General features: G+C 30.5%; 1 protein-coding gene across 4 annotated transcripts; it reads right to left on the bottom strand.

Moving 5' to 3' along the window:
- Window positions 1-767: 767 nt before the first annotated feature.
- Rnmt (RNA guanine-7 methyltransferase) lies at window positions 768-18,532 on the bottom strand. 4 transcript variants are annotated; one of them, XM_076469391.1, is made up of 11 exons: window positions 18,482-18,532; window positions 14,621-14,683; window positions 14,084-14,219; window positions 10,847-10,978; window positions 10,499-10,623; window positions 8,991-9,172; window positions 8,482-8,646; window positions 7,983-8,100; window positions 4,768-4,887; window positions 3,256-3,289; window positions 768-1,075 (listed from the first exon to the last, which is right to left on the bottom strand). In XM_076469391.1, the coding sequence occupies exons 2-11, from the start codon at window positions 14,648-14,650 to the stop codon at window positions 987-989; spliced, it is 1,131 nt and encodes a 376-aa protein (XP_076325506.1). In that variant the 5' UTR covers window positions 14,651-14,683; window positions 18,482-18,532; the 3' UTR covers window positions 768-986. The 4 variants fall into 4 exon arrangements, with proteins under 4 accessions (XP_076325506.1, XP_076325508.1, XP_076325507.1 ...); XM_076469393.1 differs by having other exon boundaries at window positions 14,084-14,216; window positions 18,482-18,526; XM_076469392.1 differs by lacking the exon at window positions 18,482-18,532 and adding an exon at window positions 18,382-18,439.
- Between the last annotated feature and the right edge of the window lie 610 nt (window positions 18,533-19,142).

Here is a 19,142-nt window from a genome sequence, read left to right as displayed (position 1 = left end):
AAAGACAGCACTTCATGTTTCAACATCACTGTGGTGTAGCCCAACAGTACTCAGAATTAAAAGACAGCACTTCATGTTTCAACATCACTGTGGTGTAGTCCAACAGTACTCAGAATTAAAAGACAGCACTTCATGTTTCAACATCACTATGGTGTAGTCCAACAATACTCAGAATTAAAAGACAGCACTTCATGTTTTAACATCACTGTGGTGTAGTCCAACAGTGCTCAGAATTAAAAGACAGCACTTCATGTTTCAACATCACTATGGTGTAGTCCAACAGTACTCAGAATTAAAAGACAGCACTTCATGTTTTACCATCACTGTGGTGTTGTCCAACAGTACCCAGAATTAAAAGACAGCACTTCATGTTTCAACATCATTATGGTGTAGTCAACAGTACTCAGAATTAAAAGACAGCACTTCATGTTTCAATATCTCCACATTCAAAATAACATACTTTTATATATTCATATTGATATTGCTTCATATTTCACAGAATAATTTTCAGACATTCGCATTTATTATTATTCTATCTTAGAACTAACAGTCTAGTTATATTCTTGTTAAATTATGTTTCTGTTTTCAAAGATTTAACTTCATACTGCTAATCCAGTGTAAAACAAGGAATTCTGACTGGCAGAGCACTATATACAGTGAAACAATAACATAGGAAAGTTTTTGTATTTTCCAAGTGGTAAAATAAATGTATATTTTAGTGTTACAAGATATTAAGTTGCAAAGAATTTCTTCTATGTTTCGAAACATTAAGGGAAACAAAATATTTATTTACAAATGTTAATATTCAGATTCATTCCTATTTCAGCATTGAAATACAACTGCAGGCTCTACTTGTATGATTGGAATGTATTTTTTTCTCAGCATTGAGTTGAAAATCTTTAGGTACAAATAAGAATTCCAGAGGGGGCTGCTACTAACATCACTGTGCTTTATTTTCCTTTAGATGTTTATAACATCTTTGTTGGCTAGCTATACTCTGGTTCTGAGCTGTGTGGAGAGTTATTTTCTTCATTGCTGGAGTTCACTTTCATAAAAGCAAACACCAAATATAGAGCTGTAAAACAAACAAACACCTGTAAATGTTAACAATACAACTTTAAATTACCACAATAAAGAAAATGGTCTTAAATCAAAATATAAGTAATAATATGGAGAGAACAAATTAAAAGAAAAAAGTATTCAAAAGTTCTAAACTAAATCAAAACCAAGTACACAAAATTAACTCTATTTAAATATCTAAATGTTAAACTAATTTCTAAGCTTTCAATGCACACATCACATGTTTGTATCAAATTATATCTTACTGACTGTAAACCATGTCTTCATGTTTGTAGACTCACATTCAAAGTTTTACTGAACTATTATTTTATTAATTTATGTCAATAAGTTTGGTATGAACTTGCAGATTATTATTAAAGTTTTAGTACTATAAGTTAATTTCTTTATTTAAAAGTAAATATAAAAAACAAATACCAATTTTTGTGTGTTATGTAATATGCTGAAAGCAGCACTGGTTTAAATTAGATGTTTGTGATGTCGAAATACTAAGTCTATAACTTAACATGAATTAGGAACTCAAATTATCAATACTGACAAGCTAGAATATAAAATAATAACCTCCTATACTTTCTACTTTCTGAGATATTAATATATTTATTGAATCAACCAAGGTAACACAGCCCACCTCTTCCACTTTTAAAAATGCTTGCTTAAAGCTATTTCACCAAATGGTGTGTGCATAACTAATCAAAAGCTTGGAATATTCTCTTTTGATTTGCTCAGCCTTTGCAAAGTACTTGCATGAGAAACCATTTCTTTTCATGCAAGATTCCAGGCAGTGAGGTAAACTATTAGTGAGCTTGTAAACATATATTTTTTAGATCAAAATACAGCTTATTTACTAAGCCTGTTAAATTATAGCAGAATTCTGTGCTATTTATACAGTAATTTGATTTTTTAATTTCAAAATACATATTATAAAACCTACAAAAAATATTCTGTTATACATCCTGCAAGTGGAAAATTTAATAAGGCTTACAGAAACTTATGGTAAACAGCAAACAAGTATGAAGTTCTTAACAAGAAGAAAATTGTTTTATGTACTTTAATCTGTTCTATATTTACAAAAAAATAACTGAAAATTTTACAACATATTTCTAAATATTAATGATGTATATATAAGAGAAATGTGACTATTTTCCAAAATATTGGTCTACTAGAACACAGCCAAGACAAGTCACTTTGTAAAGGCCAGTTTTATACTACTAGATATGATAACGTGAGTGCACATGCACCAAGTCATTGTTCTGCAATGCACAGCTGAAAGGTGAATAAAACTAAACTAAATATATATAGATGTACAATGTTATGAGATTTAAACTATTTAGACTAAAGATGTGTTTTTATGTCATAACATGGGGTCATTCTCAAATGGCAAAGGCATAACTTATATCTATTTCTAATTTTGTGTAGTAATTACCAGATCAACCAAATCAACTGAACCTGTACAGAGATACAATAGTGAAAATAAAAAGATATAATTTTATTTTCTAAAAACATAAAACATTTCATAATTATCTTGAGGTTATAAAGATTTTGAATGTGAAATTTGAAAAATTTCTGTTTCATAAAAGCATTTTTAATTTTAAAATAAAAATTACTTGGCATGTTGGATAGTCAATGTTTGAAGAGAAGAATGCATAAGCAAATCATTACATTACTAGGTCAGTCCCTGGGATCAAGCCTGCAGTGAGAGAGTTACACTTGTTTAACTTTCTGAAACTATTGAGTAGAATCAGTTTAGAGTTTTTCCAAATTTAAGTTCATAGTCAGTAAATGTCTTCTTTCTAATTTTGTTTCAGAAAGTTTGCACATCACAGTATCTATATTTGCCAGATGGCGGGATGATCAAGTAAGATATATCCCACCAGTTACCTATACACTATTAAAACCAACATTAAAAAAAAAAACACAAGATGTTCTAATTGACATTGTTGCAAGTCAAGTGTTCTAACTGACACTGCTACAAGTGCTCTATTTCAGGGATATATGTTTGTGTGATTAGTGTGCTATATATTTCCCCATCAGAAATCAGTGGAATATCTTTCACTGGATCACGTATTTTTGATCTAGTGGACAAAGTTTATTTATCCAAGTTATCAAGATGGGTTGTTAAAAAAATCTCAATCTTAATATGATTCAATTAGTTGCATAAAGAACATAAAACATACTTACACACAGCTTCCCACTCTGCTTTAGATAGAGTTCCCTGAGGAAAGTGAGAAAGTGGCATCGCATTACTAGTATAAATCTAGTCCTCCTTTTGACTATGTAATTTATCAGTTTTTTAATTTTTTCAAAAGGTTTAATATCTCAAATATGTTTAGAACTAACACTGTACATCCTCATAAAAAACACCTTCATATTATAAGGTAACTAAAAACAAAGATGGAAAACATCCAGCGAGATACACAGGTGTGTTAAGGTAACAGAAGCAATGTTTACTGAAATATATCATCAGTAACACCAAGGTAACAATTAGTCATATATATATGACTATATATATATCAACAGTAAAAACAATTAGTCAAATATATTGTAAGTAATACCTAGATAACATTAGTCAAATATATCATCAGTAACACCTAGGACACAATCAGTCAAATACATCATCAGTAACACCTAGGACACAATCAGTCAAATACATCATCAGTAACACCGAGGTAACAATCAGTCAAATACATCATCAGTAACACCGAGGTAACAATCAGTCAAATACATCATCAGTAACACCGAGGTAACAATCAGTCAAATACATCATCAGTAACGCCTAGGTAACAATTAGTCAAATACATCATCAGTAACGCCTAGGTAACAATTAGTCAAATACATCATCAGTAACGCCTAGGTAACAATTAGTCAAATACATCATCAGTAACACCTAGGTAACAATTAGTCAAATACATCATCAGTAACACCAAGGTAACAATTAGTCAAATACATCATCAGTAACGCCAAGGTAACAATTAGTCAAATACATCATCAGTAACACCAAGGTAACAATTAGTCAAATACATCATCAGTAACACCAAGGTAACAATCAGTCAAATACATCATCAGTAACACCAAGGTAACAATCGGTCAAATATATCATCAGTAACACCTAGGTAACAATCGGTCAAATACATCATCAGTAACACCTAGGTAACAATCGGTCAAATACATCATCAGTAACACCTAGGTAACAATTAGTACAATATATCACCACCTAAAAGATATGATGCAAGCTTAATTACTTTGATTCTTTTTCATAGTGACTGATGAATTAAAAAGTTACTTCTTACAAAATAATAATAATGCACTTGAAAACCTTCACACAGCTCTCATATATGTATGAGAACTCCCACTCAATGTGTAGGTAGCTTATACAGTACTCAGTTATTTAAGTCTCTGTATAATGTTGACATGGTGCTTCCATGTAATACTCATGGAACCAGTATGTATTCTAATGGTACCAATATTTTTTCATTGTACCTGTAATTTGTTTTTGTGGTACTTTTATGCAGTTTTTACAGTACTTCTATGTTTTATAGTATCATACTAATAACTGGAATATTTAATTAATGCAAAGATAATTTGAGTGGGATTGTACTTTGTTACGAATATGAAACGTAACACATTTAGTTGAGAAATATTAATTTATATCATAACAAAGAGGGACATACTTTATTCACAAAAGGTACTCACCACCCGACATTCCTGGTTATTTTGTTTTCCATCATTTATACCTGAAAGTATTTTCTGTGCATGCTCGTAGTCAAGAGGGTTGGTGCTCATAGCTTCTGTGTTAGGAACAGGTGGGTAAGTCTACAGAAACAAAACACAATAAAACAAAACTTATTGCATCACTCAGTTGATGTATCAAAATGTTTTAATGACCCAAACACAGTGTACAATTGTGAAGTTATGTAAATTATAGAATTTACAAAAAAAACTTTACGAGGTTAGCTGGTTAAAAAATTGATTTTTGAGTAAATAAAATATATTAGAAACAACACAATATTTTGACATAGTTTCAGAATTTTCAATGCAAAAATTATTGTAGAAACATACAACACTTTTGTTAAATACCATTTAAAGCTATAACATAGAGATAATGTAACTACAACTGTTAAACGTCCATATTAATGTTATGTTTTTTTCATCCTTTTGTAGTGGTGTGGGCAGTGATGAATTTCTTACAAAGCATATAAATATTTAGTCTCCCCTATCTCTGTGGTTTTTAAAGTTATGTTTACAGTATAATAAATATTGTTCTAAAGGTACTCTACTTTATACTTATAATTTAGCATAAAATACATTGTACCAGTATTGATGTTCATCTTTGGTTGTGTCTGTAATATTCCAAGTTTTGTGTAATGTGATACACAGGTTTGTGATATAGCTCACTGATGAACTAAAACAGTTCTGCAACTGTTGATTTCAATACCTTATGATAAAGACAAACATGTACATAATACTGCTAGAATAAAATTATTTTTCTCTCCTGTGTATATACTTACACTTGTATTACTTTAATAGATGGAACATTTATTGTTTTGTATACCTTACGCTGACATGAACGTACCGAAATATACGTTTCTTTCACTACCCATTCAAGTCATTTCTAAACTTTATTTTCTAAAAAAACTGGTTCCTTTCACCAAATCTGATACCCACACTGATGTGACTAAAATATTGACAAGTAACTTACTATTACCACTGGTAACAGAAGTATACATTATAGTGCAAGAAAAACTGATACTTTCAACTGACAAAGAAAAGCTTACCAAATTTCTCAATCTAATTTTCCAAATATACGATTATTTAAAGTAATTTCATCAAAATACTTTGTGATTGGAAAAGTGCACTTATGGTAATGTTTTCACAACATGCATTTTAACAGTAATTTCATCAATAACATAAATGATATAACTGACTTGTGTATCTGATTTCTACAGATTTGATTTAACCGCCGGTTCTACTTACCTGGTTAATCGTTTCTAAATGCACATTTCTCTTAACAAAAAAAAAAAAAAGCAATCATAACATTAACAAGTGAGTATTCAATGTGATATTACAACAGTGTAAACATGAAAACGATTTCTTGCAGAAAAGTTTCTAAACTCACATAGGGGAGAAAGGTAAGAAAGTTTATTTTACATAACTGCTTACAGATGGGCTGATTTCCAACTTCAAATATAACTGAAATCAAGATAGCTAACAACTACAGTTCCATAAAAATTGACTTATTAACCTTCTTGCTACCAGTGGTACTCTGTTACATGCTGGTGAAAAAAATTCAAACTCAGATCTGATGCATGTTGCTCAAATTGTGTGCAAAGAAATCATGCTGGTCAAAAAAGTGTCTTTAAAGAGTCTTAACTTAATGAGCAACATATATAAAACCTAAAATCATTGTTGGCATTCCTACAATGATTAAAAATGAAGGAACAGCAACTGAGAACTACTGCCTAAATATTCAAAGTGTCAACAGAGTTCACAGCATCCTTGACTCAACAAAACATCTTCAATTCTGTGAATAGAACATATAAGGAAACTTACATTACGAAATAAAGTCCAAAGAAAGAAGTACTGCTGCTTTTATATCTAATTATTCTGTTTCACAGCAAAACTAAAAAAATGAAGCAGACTTCTTCAGGTATCTACTAATCAAAACAATCAAGCTATCCAGTAATTTAAAAAAGATGTGTAGTATGTTCTACTACACTGATAAATGGATTGTATACAAGAGTAAAACTGGTCAACGTAGACCTTTTCAATCTAAGCTCGTAACTAATTTCATGAGACAGCTTATCTCTGTTACAGTATCTTACTGGTGACGATAACTGCATTCCACAATAGATTTGGACACTCCTTCCAGATGACCACTCACATCCAAGAATTACCAGGTAACTACAGCCAAGTTTCACCTGTTGCACTGCCCAATGACAACTTCCAAGTACCTCCTTCTGATGGCTCAACTTGAATTTTGTAGATTTATTAAATCCAACATCATGAGGAAGAAAAACTTTAATAAAGATTATTACATTTGTCAGTCTACCATGCCAGTATAAAACCAAGTCCCCCATCCTCCCAGAATTACTGGTTTACTAGCCCTCTTTAGAGATGTTGTTCACGCTGACAAATGGGTTGAACCTGATTAAATAAATATATAAAATATGTCAACCCTACACAATTCCAAAACTGCAAATAAATCTCTGTCATTGCAAATGAATACCACCTAACGTATGCAGAGAAGTCACAAATTTTGTTCTGATAGGAAGACTTTACACAAAGATAGCAACATTGAACATATGGGTGATTAGTTAGATGCGAGTGGATGGTCTTAAATAATGGTTCAAGCAATCATCAACATGTAAGGTTTAGTCAATACTATGCACATCACAAATATGGCACTAGTTTACTGCAACAACTCCTTACATCCTCTATAGTTTCCTTTAAACAACACCTATTGAACGTATTTCTGCAGATGCAGCTCTTGCATTTCTTCATAGTCCAAAGATAATGAACTATACCATCCTCACTTCCTTACTGGAGAAAAATAATAAAGATACTGCTGTTTTTCTACAGTCTTCTGAAGACACAATATGGTCTCTTTCTGATGTATGCAAGGGTTTTTGGAAAAATTATCCCATGACTGTTTGGACTATATCATCACTATCATTCAAGTTGAGGGCACTTGCATGCTGAAACATTTAGAAACAAGCAAGTATTGACCAAACCAATTCCAGATATTCTTAAAATCAGCATATGAGAAAATTTATAAAAGTACATTTTTCTGTTTTTATTTCTCCTCTCCAGAAGTTAACATTTTCGTCCATTTTTACTCCATATCTACATAATATGAACTTTATATAACCATCCTTGATGAAACTAATTCACACAAAAAAAATACTTACCTCTAAAGCATGCATTTTAGATAGAAGAGTCCTGCCATTTTCAGATGTTTTATTTTCATGAAAAAATTCTTCAAATCGTTTTTTGTACACTAATTTCAAGCCATTTTCTTCTGCAATTCTGAAAAAAAAAGTTTAAATATCTAGTATACTCACAACCTTATGTATAGAAATCATGCATCAGTTTAAAAGTTAAAACCAATGAGACTGTGTCTTCCTGTCATATGATTACAAATATCTATAAACACTTAATTGTTGTATGAAAATAACTAAACAATTAATTAATTTACTGTTATCTAGTAGTCTTTCCAGATTTCTATACATTAATCCATAGACATTTTTTTTGTTTAGAAGATCCTTACATAAAGAGATTCTCAACAATATCCAAGTTTTCTTCACATACCACAGCTTAAAGTAACTCAATATGACTAGAAACTGATCTAAAAAAATCCTGAAGGGAAAAGTAAGGTAATATTTAAGTTTTTTTTTTATTTCAACATACTTTTCTACAGCAGGAAAATAAACCAGAAACTCTGGACAGTCGACCACACCTTCCAAATGAAAGTCGTACTTTGCTCCAAAGATGGGAAAGTTGTCTTTAAACTCGCACGTGACAGAGAAGATATCATTCCCAAAACTCAACCCTTCAGCCTCTTTTAAACGTCTCCTGTTGAAAATTTCAAAAGAAGTAAAACAATAATATTAAAAATTAAAATTAAATAAAACAATAAAAAGAAAATATTTTTTGTACTTATTAAACTTGAAAAACATTTTTATGCAATTTCAAGGCAGAGGAAATATTTTTATGTTTTAAGGTAGTGTCCTAATCAAAACTTGTGGTTACACTTAATATTTATGTTTTATTGTGGATATCTTACACTAAATTGTGATCCTAGTAAATATTTCTATGTTTTAATGTAGGTATCTTACAATAGGTTATAATCATACTAAATATTTCTAAATGTTAAGGAGTCACACGGAATATTTCTAGGTTTTAATATAGTATCTCACACTATATCGTTTGCATCGGGAGTTGTGCCAATAAGATATCCTCCAGGTTGTAAGCACTCTGCTGCATTCTGAATCATACACTCTGCTTGAGCAAGGCTCTCAAAACAATAGTGAAAACTGAACTGGATGCTACTTATGTCGAACTTGATACTGGGATCATTGTACTTCTCCTTCAGGTTGACCTGGGAGGAACCAGATTAATTCATTAGAAAAATGTTCCTTTCACTTGTTTCTGACTATCATAATACAGACACTAACAGAACTAACTTGGGAATCCCTTTCAGTGTGTTTAAACTTACACAACGTCTGGCATAAGGAAGTTAAATAATGAATGAGCTCAAACAATATCACTTGAAGTTAAGAATTTTATGGTATACATATATATATTTAACCTAACAATCAAGGATTCTTTTATATAACAGGATCATTTAAATGTTGAATGTAACTCTGTAAAAGGTTGTGACACACACACTTTAACCTACTTCTAACAAAATGAATAATAGGTGTAAAATAAAAACTGGGGTCCTGTCATGAAATGGAATATTATTTGACACTTTGGTGCCGTGTGAAAAACTGAAAATGGAAAATAAAAAATACAACTTCACTGATAAAAAACAATAATTGTCAAAGCTTTACTTTTTTTGTTTTCAGCAACTATCTTAGTTTTTGTATATATGTAAAAACGGCTCGTTTGGGTTAAGAAAATATTTTACGTAGAGGAGCAAACAATGTTTCGACCTTCTTCAGTCATCGTCAGATTCACAAAGAAAGAAAGAGGTAACTGACCAGAAGCTGACCACATGTTTGAAAGAGGTTGTGTAACTGAGTGTCGGAATGTAGAGGGCGGTGTTAGATGTTTGAATATATAATTTTATATTATTTATTTTATTTTTAATATAGGTATAAAGGTGTTCCTTTGTATTGGTTTATTTTGTTGTATAAGTAAGGCTTCTTTAATTTTGCATTTGTTTATGTTTGTTCCTTTATTTAGATTGTTGGATTTGGGTGTTTTCTATGGTTATGTTGTGTTTATTTGACTTGCAGTGTTCAAAAACGTGTGAAAGTGATGTTTTATGTTCTTTGAATCTGGTTTTCATTTTTCTACTTGTTTCTCCAATATAGAAGTCGTGGCAATTATCACATTGTATTTTATAAATAATGATGGTGTGATGTTTGTCAGTGTAGTTTTTACATAGTATAGACCTCAGTTTTGTGTCTGGTTTTTGAATAAATTTGATATTAACTGGAAAGTCATATTTTGTTAACAGTTTTTGCCAAATGTTGATTATTTTTCTGCTGATGTCAGGAATATATGGTATGCAGCAGTATATGGTTTCGTGATTTTTTGATTTATAAAATATTTTCTCAACCCAAACAAGCCGTTTTTACACATTTCTCTGCAAGTGGGTTTTCTCGACATCACTGATTATTTTCGTTTTTGGTTTTGATTATTACATACCGTATATAAGCCTTCATATTTACATTAAAACAGTTTATAATACTGTTACCTTTGTGCAGTCAGCTGTTATAAATTCAGCCGTAAAACACCTTCCTCGATCCCTCTGTCTCCTGTTTCTATTAATCATATCTCTGTATCTCTGCTGACACTGTTCCATTGAAGTGCCTGCAATGTCTGTATAACCACAGAAAAAGTAGTGTTTTAGCAAGATCAAATAAAGTTTGAGACATTTACTGAACAACAGCTTGTTTTTGATTTACTATTTTACAATGTTGCCCAAACTACATCACAAAAGTCAGTATGAAGAAGCTTTCTATTAACCCTATCACAACAGGTGTCCTTTACTGTGTATGACATAAGATTTTTGTGTCTTACATTCAAAATAACAACAATTTACCTGCACAAATTAAATGGCTAATGTTTCCCTTTTTCCACTTCAGTAAATCTCCTCCTTTCCCAGCTCCAATATCTAAAACATTGATTTCTGTTTCTCTTCCTTTCTCTTCCTTCACTTTCTGTAGGAATTCACCTAAAAATAACACTTTTATTACTTGTATACATTTGTAAATTTGGCAGATTATCAGTAAACATTACAAGACTTTCATATGCAAAGTATCAGATTTTTTTATTCAGTCAGAAGTTTTGTTCAACAAATGTTTTTTTTTTATGGTCATTTTCATTTTTACGTGTTGCCCATCAGACATCCAAAATAATTTTCATTTCAAGATTAAAAATACCTTTACACATAGGAAAAATTTCAAATTTCACAAGAAATCCCTGTAATGTCCAGATAGCTTTATCAAATGTTTAAAAGAAAAAGGTTTATATTTTATGTTATTTTCACTAACAAATCTCTGTATGGGTTGAGTCAATTTCTTCACTCTTATAACCACCATTTGAAATTAGGAAATCAATATAAATTATGCCGTTTTTGTTCTAGAATAACTACAGATTATGAAACGAAAACATAAATGTTTATACTAAATAACTTAAATCTTATAACATTATATATTTATATACATAAGTTATTTTTATTATATTGACTTCTCATCCATACCTGGCAAGCAATACAAAAGTTACAAGGATGTATGTGCACTCATGTTATCATATCCAATAATATAAAACTGACTTTTAGTTCTTACAATGTTTTGCTTGTGTTTTAGTGTTTTATCAATATAAGCTGTGCATGTATGTAGATTGTTATTATAACAATATTAGAACATATAACAGTAAACAAAAATATAAAGCAGACAATTCTCTTCTAGCTAAATCTAAGCCTTAAGAAATTTTGCACAAAAAGGATACAAAATGAAATAATTCATAAATTACCACATCAATACCATAGAATTTCATTATAATTCATAAAGTTTTATAACTAAGCTGTGCTTGTATCTAAAAAGTATGAAATCACAAACAGAATAAAGATTCAACTTACCAGCTTAAAAGCTTGTCTCAAAAAAAACAGAGGATGCAATTGTATTTTAAAATGGTTGAGAAAAATTACTGAGGGAACATTCTGAGCTTCCAATTGGTTATTCACATGTCATATATAAAAGTTAGTGTACACAAGGGACCATTTCCAAGAATGGAAAGAGTTAAGCAGAAGGTTTGATTCACTAAAAATAGTGATAGCGCAGCAAATAGAAAAGATAAAATGTTCTTATTTCATATTCTAGCTTGTCAAAATCAGTAGTTTGTGTTTCTAATTCATACAAAACTATAGATTGTATTTTGACATGACAAGCACCTAATATGAACCAGTGCTGCATTTAACATACCATGCAACACACCAAAAATTAGTGTTTAATATTTACTTTTAAATTATGAAATTAAATAATATATAATATAAAAATTTGAATTCTACAGTTTGATACAGTTTAAATGCAAGTCAACAAATGTGATGACATGAGTTTTCCCCATTGACTCATCTCTAAAGGATCAATGTATAAAATTGAGGGTCATGTCTTCAACTTTAACAGAGTAATGTGCACCGAAAACAGACAACCACGGAAAAGAACATGTCTTCAAAAACCGTGTATAATATCAATTTCTTTTATCATGCTTTCGTGTGTGTGTCCACATCATTATCGGAGTTAGAGAATGCTACAACAGACATGGTCTATTCAATGTGGCCATTGAATTCAATAATTTAAACTTCAATGAATCTCAGTGAAATAGTAGTTCAACAATCAAACACAAAGTTTGCAAAGTCGTAACGCAGCACAAGCACATAACATGTAAATAACAGAGACTGACATACTTGTAATTTTTAAGTTAAAATAAACCTGAAACAGAACCTGTTTTTGTATGCTATGACTGATGAAAGGACTATACCAGACAAAATTTCAGGGAGGTTCTATAAATAAATGTATGACTTGGGTCACTATTCTAATTTATAATTGCATTACCTAAACATTTAGAGTTAAAGAAATCACAAACATTCTTCCTTCCTTGTTAATTACATATAAACCTGTGTGCAACAGATACTGCAACTAACTTTAAGTTACTTTTCAAATTGCCTCTTTCTTCTAAACCATCTCTTCCACATTCTTCCCCTGCTTTTATTAAATCTGTTGCATGCACTACTCTTTCCTGTATTTTCATGTACTGTAAATCAGTCTTCCCTGTAACAGTCCTGTTTGAAACCAACTTTATTGTGACATTACACTCAGCAATTCCCAACTGTCTGTCTTCCAAAATTGGTTTAATTGTCAAAGTTTGAGTCAGTGAAAATAGAATGATTAACTGTGCCATTATTGTTTTAAACTGAAATCACCATGATAAGCCAACATGAGTTCTGTCAAAACATATTTCTGACACACTTCAGATGCCGAAGTAAATTATTTCAAATGTCAGTACCTCGATCGAATTATTAGCTATGTACCAAACTGTCAGCCCCAAGATTCTTACTTAATAAGTAATAAATTACAGTTTATTTCAATAAACAAGAGTATGGATGAACTATTCATGGATTTATTTTTACATATTTACAGTTATAAAGCAACATGTTAGGTGGAAGAGACAAGATTTATAGTGTGACAGTGATAAACTCCACAAGGTTTCATTTATAAATTAATTTTTTTGTTAAACCTAACACTACATTTATACAGTCTGCAGACAACATAAAAAAAAAAGTTCAAACAGAGAAAACTTAATAGTTTATGGTAGTAAAGTTCACATAACACATTTAAATGTATATACTGGTATACACAAATACTCAAAACAATTATTCAAAATTAAAATATTTGTTTAAGTGCATATAATTTCAAGTTTGTTTTATGACAGTACCCAAAATTACAAATGTAGTCATATGATGAAATTCACACATAAAATCAGCACAAATATGACATTTCTAGACACAATCTATGCCATTTGGACTATTGTAAACTAAATTTACAAGTGTATTGAGATAGAAAATCCATCTTGTTTTAGAAACTGAAGAAAAATCTATATATGAAGATTTTAGCACAGAGTAACCAAATTTATAAGAAACAGTAAACAAGTGATGTGCACATACTATTTTTTTTAAGACAAAAATCTTCACACTATAAATAAAATCAGTTCCTGGATTTACCACATTTTAACATTTTAAAATAAACATTAATATACTTCATACAAGTATAAATAGTCCTACCAATCAACATGCTCTTTATCCAATTATTGAAATTTCTAAGGTAGAAAATGCGACTTTCTACTCGGGCGGCTCGGCCTTTCTCTTCAAGCTGGTTGTAATGTTGAGCTACAACAGAAGAATGTCCTGTTTCTTGCTGCTGATATAAATGTAGAACTTATTACTTTCAATAATTATCATCATATATATATTATTATACTTTCATCATATTTTTGTAATCCTCAACCAATAGTTCTCAAACATGTTGCTAGAGGGCCACCTAAATTTATACTTATCTCAGCAGATCTATACACTATACCACATTTTCTTTAATTATGGAACTTTTCTATGAAACACACAAATGAAGCAAGCAAACCACGCTTCTATACATTAGTTTAACACACTTCTTGAGATAGGAACTAATTTATTAATTATGTACTGAATTTAATATTTTTCTTTCTACAGGTACAAAAACACCATTAAAATATTAATACAATGGTGTTTTATCTATAAGACATTTGAATTTGAAATCTCACAAAAAAACCTGATAATGTAGCTTACCTGGATATTCCCTGAAGACAACGCCATCATTCAGCTGTATTCCTACTTTATAAAGACCTGAAACTGAAATATTTTAAGTTTATAGCAATTGTTTAAGATGTTCTATAATACAAAGTTATCATTTATTTTAATGAAAAATTGAAGAATTCCATAAAAAATTAGTTTACATTTAGAAATAAAAATATACCTACAACTATTTTAAAAATGGAAACAAATATGGATAACTTTTAAAAGAGGCAAATGAAAGATACGTTTACTTTATCACAGAACACCTGTTCACAAGGTCAATCCTTGATTGACAAAAAACAAAACAAAACCAGTGGTGTTAGTTTCAGAAAATGCACTTAATCAGTAACACCCTCTCCCACCTCTTGGGCTCATCTGAGCAAAGAATGTAATTTTGTAAGGTAGAATTCCTTCACTTGTTGTTAATCATTATTATGTTTCATGAGAAAAAGTACTCGTCCACAGTGGTGGAAAGTGTTTAATCTATGAATTTAAATAATTTATTTTTCAAAAAGTTAATTGTGTTGCATTCTTGATTTCACTCAGAGAAATGTCCGAGATACGTATAAGGTGCACTGTGAAAAGTAGTTGTTCATAATTTCAGTCATGCTAAAAGCTGCCCAACATTAACGTAGAGTTAATATTCGTTGTTGTTGTTACTTAAGTTAGATCAAATTTTGAAATATGAATGACAGCATGATTTATTTCAAACAATTTAGTGTGGAATATCCTACTTGTAAAATAAAATTTGACATCAACATTATTCATGTCTGTTTTCCCATCATTTCAAAAGTAAATGTTGAGCTTTGCCTACATGCATAGATTTTCAAATGGACAAACGTTCGAACAGACACCACATCTCACAACATATGTCTCTCAGGAGTTTGTGCATGACACCAAGTCAACCAATATTATCCTTATATAGAAACAAAACAACAGAGTGATGAGGCCTCTGCTCTGGTTACTGTATTCAAATAAGTCTGCCACTCTATTTAAATAAGCTGATTAGTTGTTCTATCAACATCCAAATATCCCTGTCACAAAAATGTGTGTAACAGAACTGAAGAATGGCAAGTCTTGTTTGGCAGCTTCAACAGGACTTTTAGCAACAATTACTCTTAACATTGGATAGAAAGGGTTTTACTTTTTCAGTTGGGTATTTTCCCAGCTCTACACTTAACAACTCATTTAAGCCCAACTGAACTAAATAAGTTTTGTGTATGCCTAAACTGTTAGGTATGCCAATCTCTATTATACTAAAATGTCTCGTGTAACAAATATAATTAAATCATTTGAACACCCAAAACCATTGTAATTTATTTAATGTGCGACAAACATTTCCAGAAGACTGAAAAAAAATGCTTCCTTAGGTTAAATGGAATGGTTAGATACTGAAGTGATGAAGCTGTATGCAAACTTGTATCTTTTGATTTAAGACAAATGACACAGAAATGTAAGCCAACCTATATAAATTATTACTATTGTATTAAGACTGTTGCCATTTGGCTTGTTTTTTTGCATCAAAGACTGGTTCCCAGTCAGCAATCTGACCAGCCATATTACTGCCAATTTAGGCTTGAAACTTTTTAAACACTCAAGATTATAAATAGAACCATAATTTCTCTAGACCTTTAACATCTAGGAGAAAGGTAGAATTTGCAGTTTAAGTTTTTTACATACTTACAAAGTATTACTATTTTTGTTGAATGGGTTTTCCTGATTATAAAACTTTTTGACAGATGAAAGAAATTAGCCTGAAATTGTTTTATATCTTCCACGTGCAAAATTTCAAAAGGCTTAGCAACTTATGTCTAACATCAACTCAGTACAACAATTGTAGTAAAAAGAAATAACTATTTGCTTTACTTCTTGATTTATTGTTCTATATTTTAAGAAAAACATGCTTAGTTATTTCCAAATAGTAATAATCCATACATTATATAATGTATAATTATTGAAACATGACTGTATATTACAAAATACTAGTCTACAAAAACACAGCAAAGCTATGTAATGTTAGCTAGGCATAGCTGGAAGGTCAATATAATGAATAAACAAAATATTATAAATATGTGTTCATATACAGTGTTATAAGCTTTAAGCTACTTAGACTAAACATTTGTATTTTTGTGTTACAATATGTAGTCATTCTTGGACAAAAAAACCTTAATGTATATTTAATACATAACTTATAATGGTTACAAGATTGGTTAAATGACAGACCCCACACAGTTCGAATACAGAATAACATAAAATACAGTTTAACTGAAGATAAATGCATTTCAAACATTTAGGAGGTTTTTTGAGATTATGCAAACAATATTTGAGATTTTATGAGACAAAAAATATTTTTTTAACTGTAACATCAAATCACTTTGCATTCAGACTAGTAATAAAAGTCTCTATTTTCATAAACAAATCTTTAGTAAAAAATATTTCACTAAAAAATCTGATTTTTTGTGTACAAAATACTTGTAATCTTTAATAAAAGGCTACCAAACTTTGTGAAGATACACAAGCTGTATAAAAAATTATAGTTTAAATATATAATATAGGCAGACGAACCCACGTACATCATACCAATCCTGTTGCAAACACCACAAACTTTAATAATATGAACTATTCCTACTCATAGTTTGATAGCAACAATTCCTTCTTGGCCAAGGCAATAAAACTTAGTGAAAAGTACAATTTTATCTTACACAAATCACAAATAAAACTTGTAAATATTGTATACAAAATGATGTGACATCTATCTCAATTATGATATGTTTCACTGTTTCTGTAATTAAAAAAAACCTGTTATATCTAATGTTGCAAACATTTTCTATCATTTTAAGTATTTTCACACACACACATACTTGTTGGTTTTACTTTGTCAAACTGAACATCTAAATACCAAGAATAGAAAATAAATGTATGTGGTTCTCTCTCTTAATAAAAGTTTTATATGTAAATTCATGTTTCAGACTGAAGACAGTTTGTTTTTTCAGACGTTAGCAGTCCTATGTGCTGAACACGTCAGTGGTAGTGAAATATTTTTCAATATCAACATATAAATCATTACTGAATAATTAACAATAACAAATGTCTATTTATATCTGCCATAACTGCTGGACCAACTGTCACCAAACCTATTGTAAGCCCATTAGGTTCAACATAAAAGTGGAGGTTAGCTTTTAGGCCTGTTCTTTGAACTTGTATATCAATTTGTTGACAGCACAAATCGTTATGAATCTGAAATTCAGACCATAAAAGTACAGATGCAAGGTCACACTTCTAAGTACCATTTTTTCATATAACTTGACCAACTCTTTTGTAAAATTAATGTTAATATTTAGGCTCAGATAGTGCAAAATTTCAAACTCAAAGAATAATCGTATTTTTTAAAAAAAACTTGTTTTTGATTTCATAATGTTAATTAGCAAAGTTCAGAGAAGCAAAATGTCTTAAATAAAATGATGTTTTAAAAAGTTAAGCTAAACAGTTCCTTTACAGGGACTTAGCCCACTTAGCTTATTCCAGTTCCTATTAGCACCTGACTCTTATAAGCGTAATTACACAGTACATATGTCACTATCACTCGGAATGGGCCTAGTAGTAATATCATGAATAGGAAGCAGTGCACAATCATGCATTATTCAAAGTCAAACACTTTCACATCTCTTCAAAATTAGTCACTGTAACACATTGGTCAACGTTTTTACTTGTCTGTATAATATTGTGAAACTTTAGAAAATATAAGTACTTTACACCTTTCACTCCTCTCTAAAATTCCCCAAAACTTAACCTCATATTATTATTGTTGTTGACCTTACTCAAAACTTTCACATTCATTAAAAACTTAATACTTACCGCCTAACAACACAAAAGTACCTCCAAGTCTTAACTTGGCGCCATCTACAAGCAAACAAACAAAAAATAAATAAATAAAACCACAACCATGAAAAATAGTGCAAAGAGATACATTTGACAAATTTAAATATGTCGACAACAATTGTTCAAGTATTATACTTATGATAAACTATTAGTATTTGGCCTATTATACTTTTAAAAATTAGTTTCTTTATACAATTCCTTGGAGATTTTCAAGTAAGAAAAAGTGTATAACAATAATATTCTAGCCACCTTGTGTCTACTGTTTTCACTGCTGACGACTTGTTTCATTAAATCCAAAACTCTTCAGGCCAGAGGACTCAAAAAATACATATTTTAAATTTTAAAAAACAGCTAAAATGTGGTAGAAAAATGTAATTTAAAAACGTTTCGCTACTGTTAACGTGGCATCATCAGACAGCCAGCACAGAAGTAAATTAATTTAATTTACGCCAGCTTGAAAAATAAACATAAACTTAGTTTGAAACACAAAACTCTTTATCAAACATAAACACGGCGTTTGTTTCTAAAAATGGCTGAGTTTCGTCTTCAATGTTATCTAGCTGTAGGCGCCAGGAAGAGGAAAGTGTAGAATCAGAAAATCTAAAATCAATAGACAAAACTGCGGTTCCGGCATGGC

This window comes from Tachypleus tridentatus, chromosome 12 (assembly GCF_004210375.1).
Source record: "Tachypleus tridentatus isolate NWPU-2018 chromosome 12, ASM421037v1, whole genome shotgun sequence".
In the NCBI taxonomy this organism is placed as follows: Eukaryota; Metazoa; Arthropoda; class Merostomata; order Xiphosura; family Limulidae; genus Tachypleus; species Tachypleus tridentatus.
This window is presented reverse-complemented; position numbering and strand designations above follow the sequence as displayed.

Coding starts and splice junctions, on each gene's coding strand:
- Rnmt (XM_076469391.1), bottom strand. CDS start 14,650: ATGATGGCGTTGTCTTCAGGGAATATCCAG. Junction 8,101..8,481: donor TATTTTCCTGCTGTAGAAAA/GTATGTTGAAAT, acceptor TTTTTTTTTCAG/AATTGCAGAAGAAAATGGCT. Junction 3,290..4,767: donor ATAACCAGGAATGTCGGGTG/GTGAGTACCTTT, acceptor CACTTTCCTCAG/GGAACTCTATCTAAAGCAGA.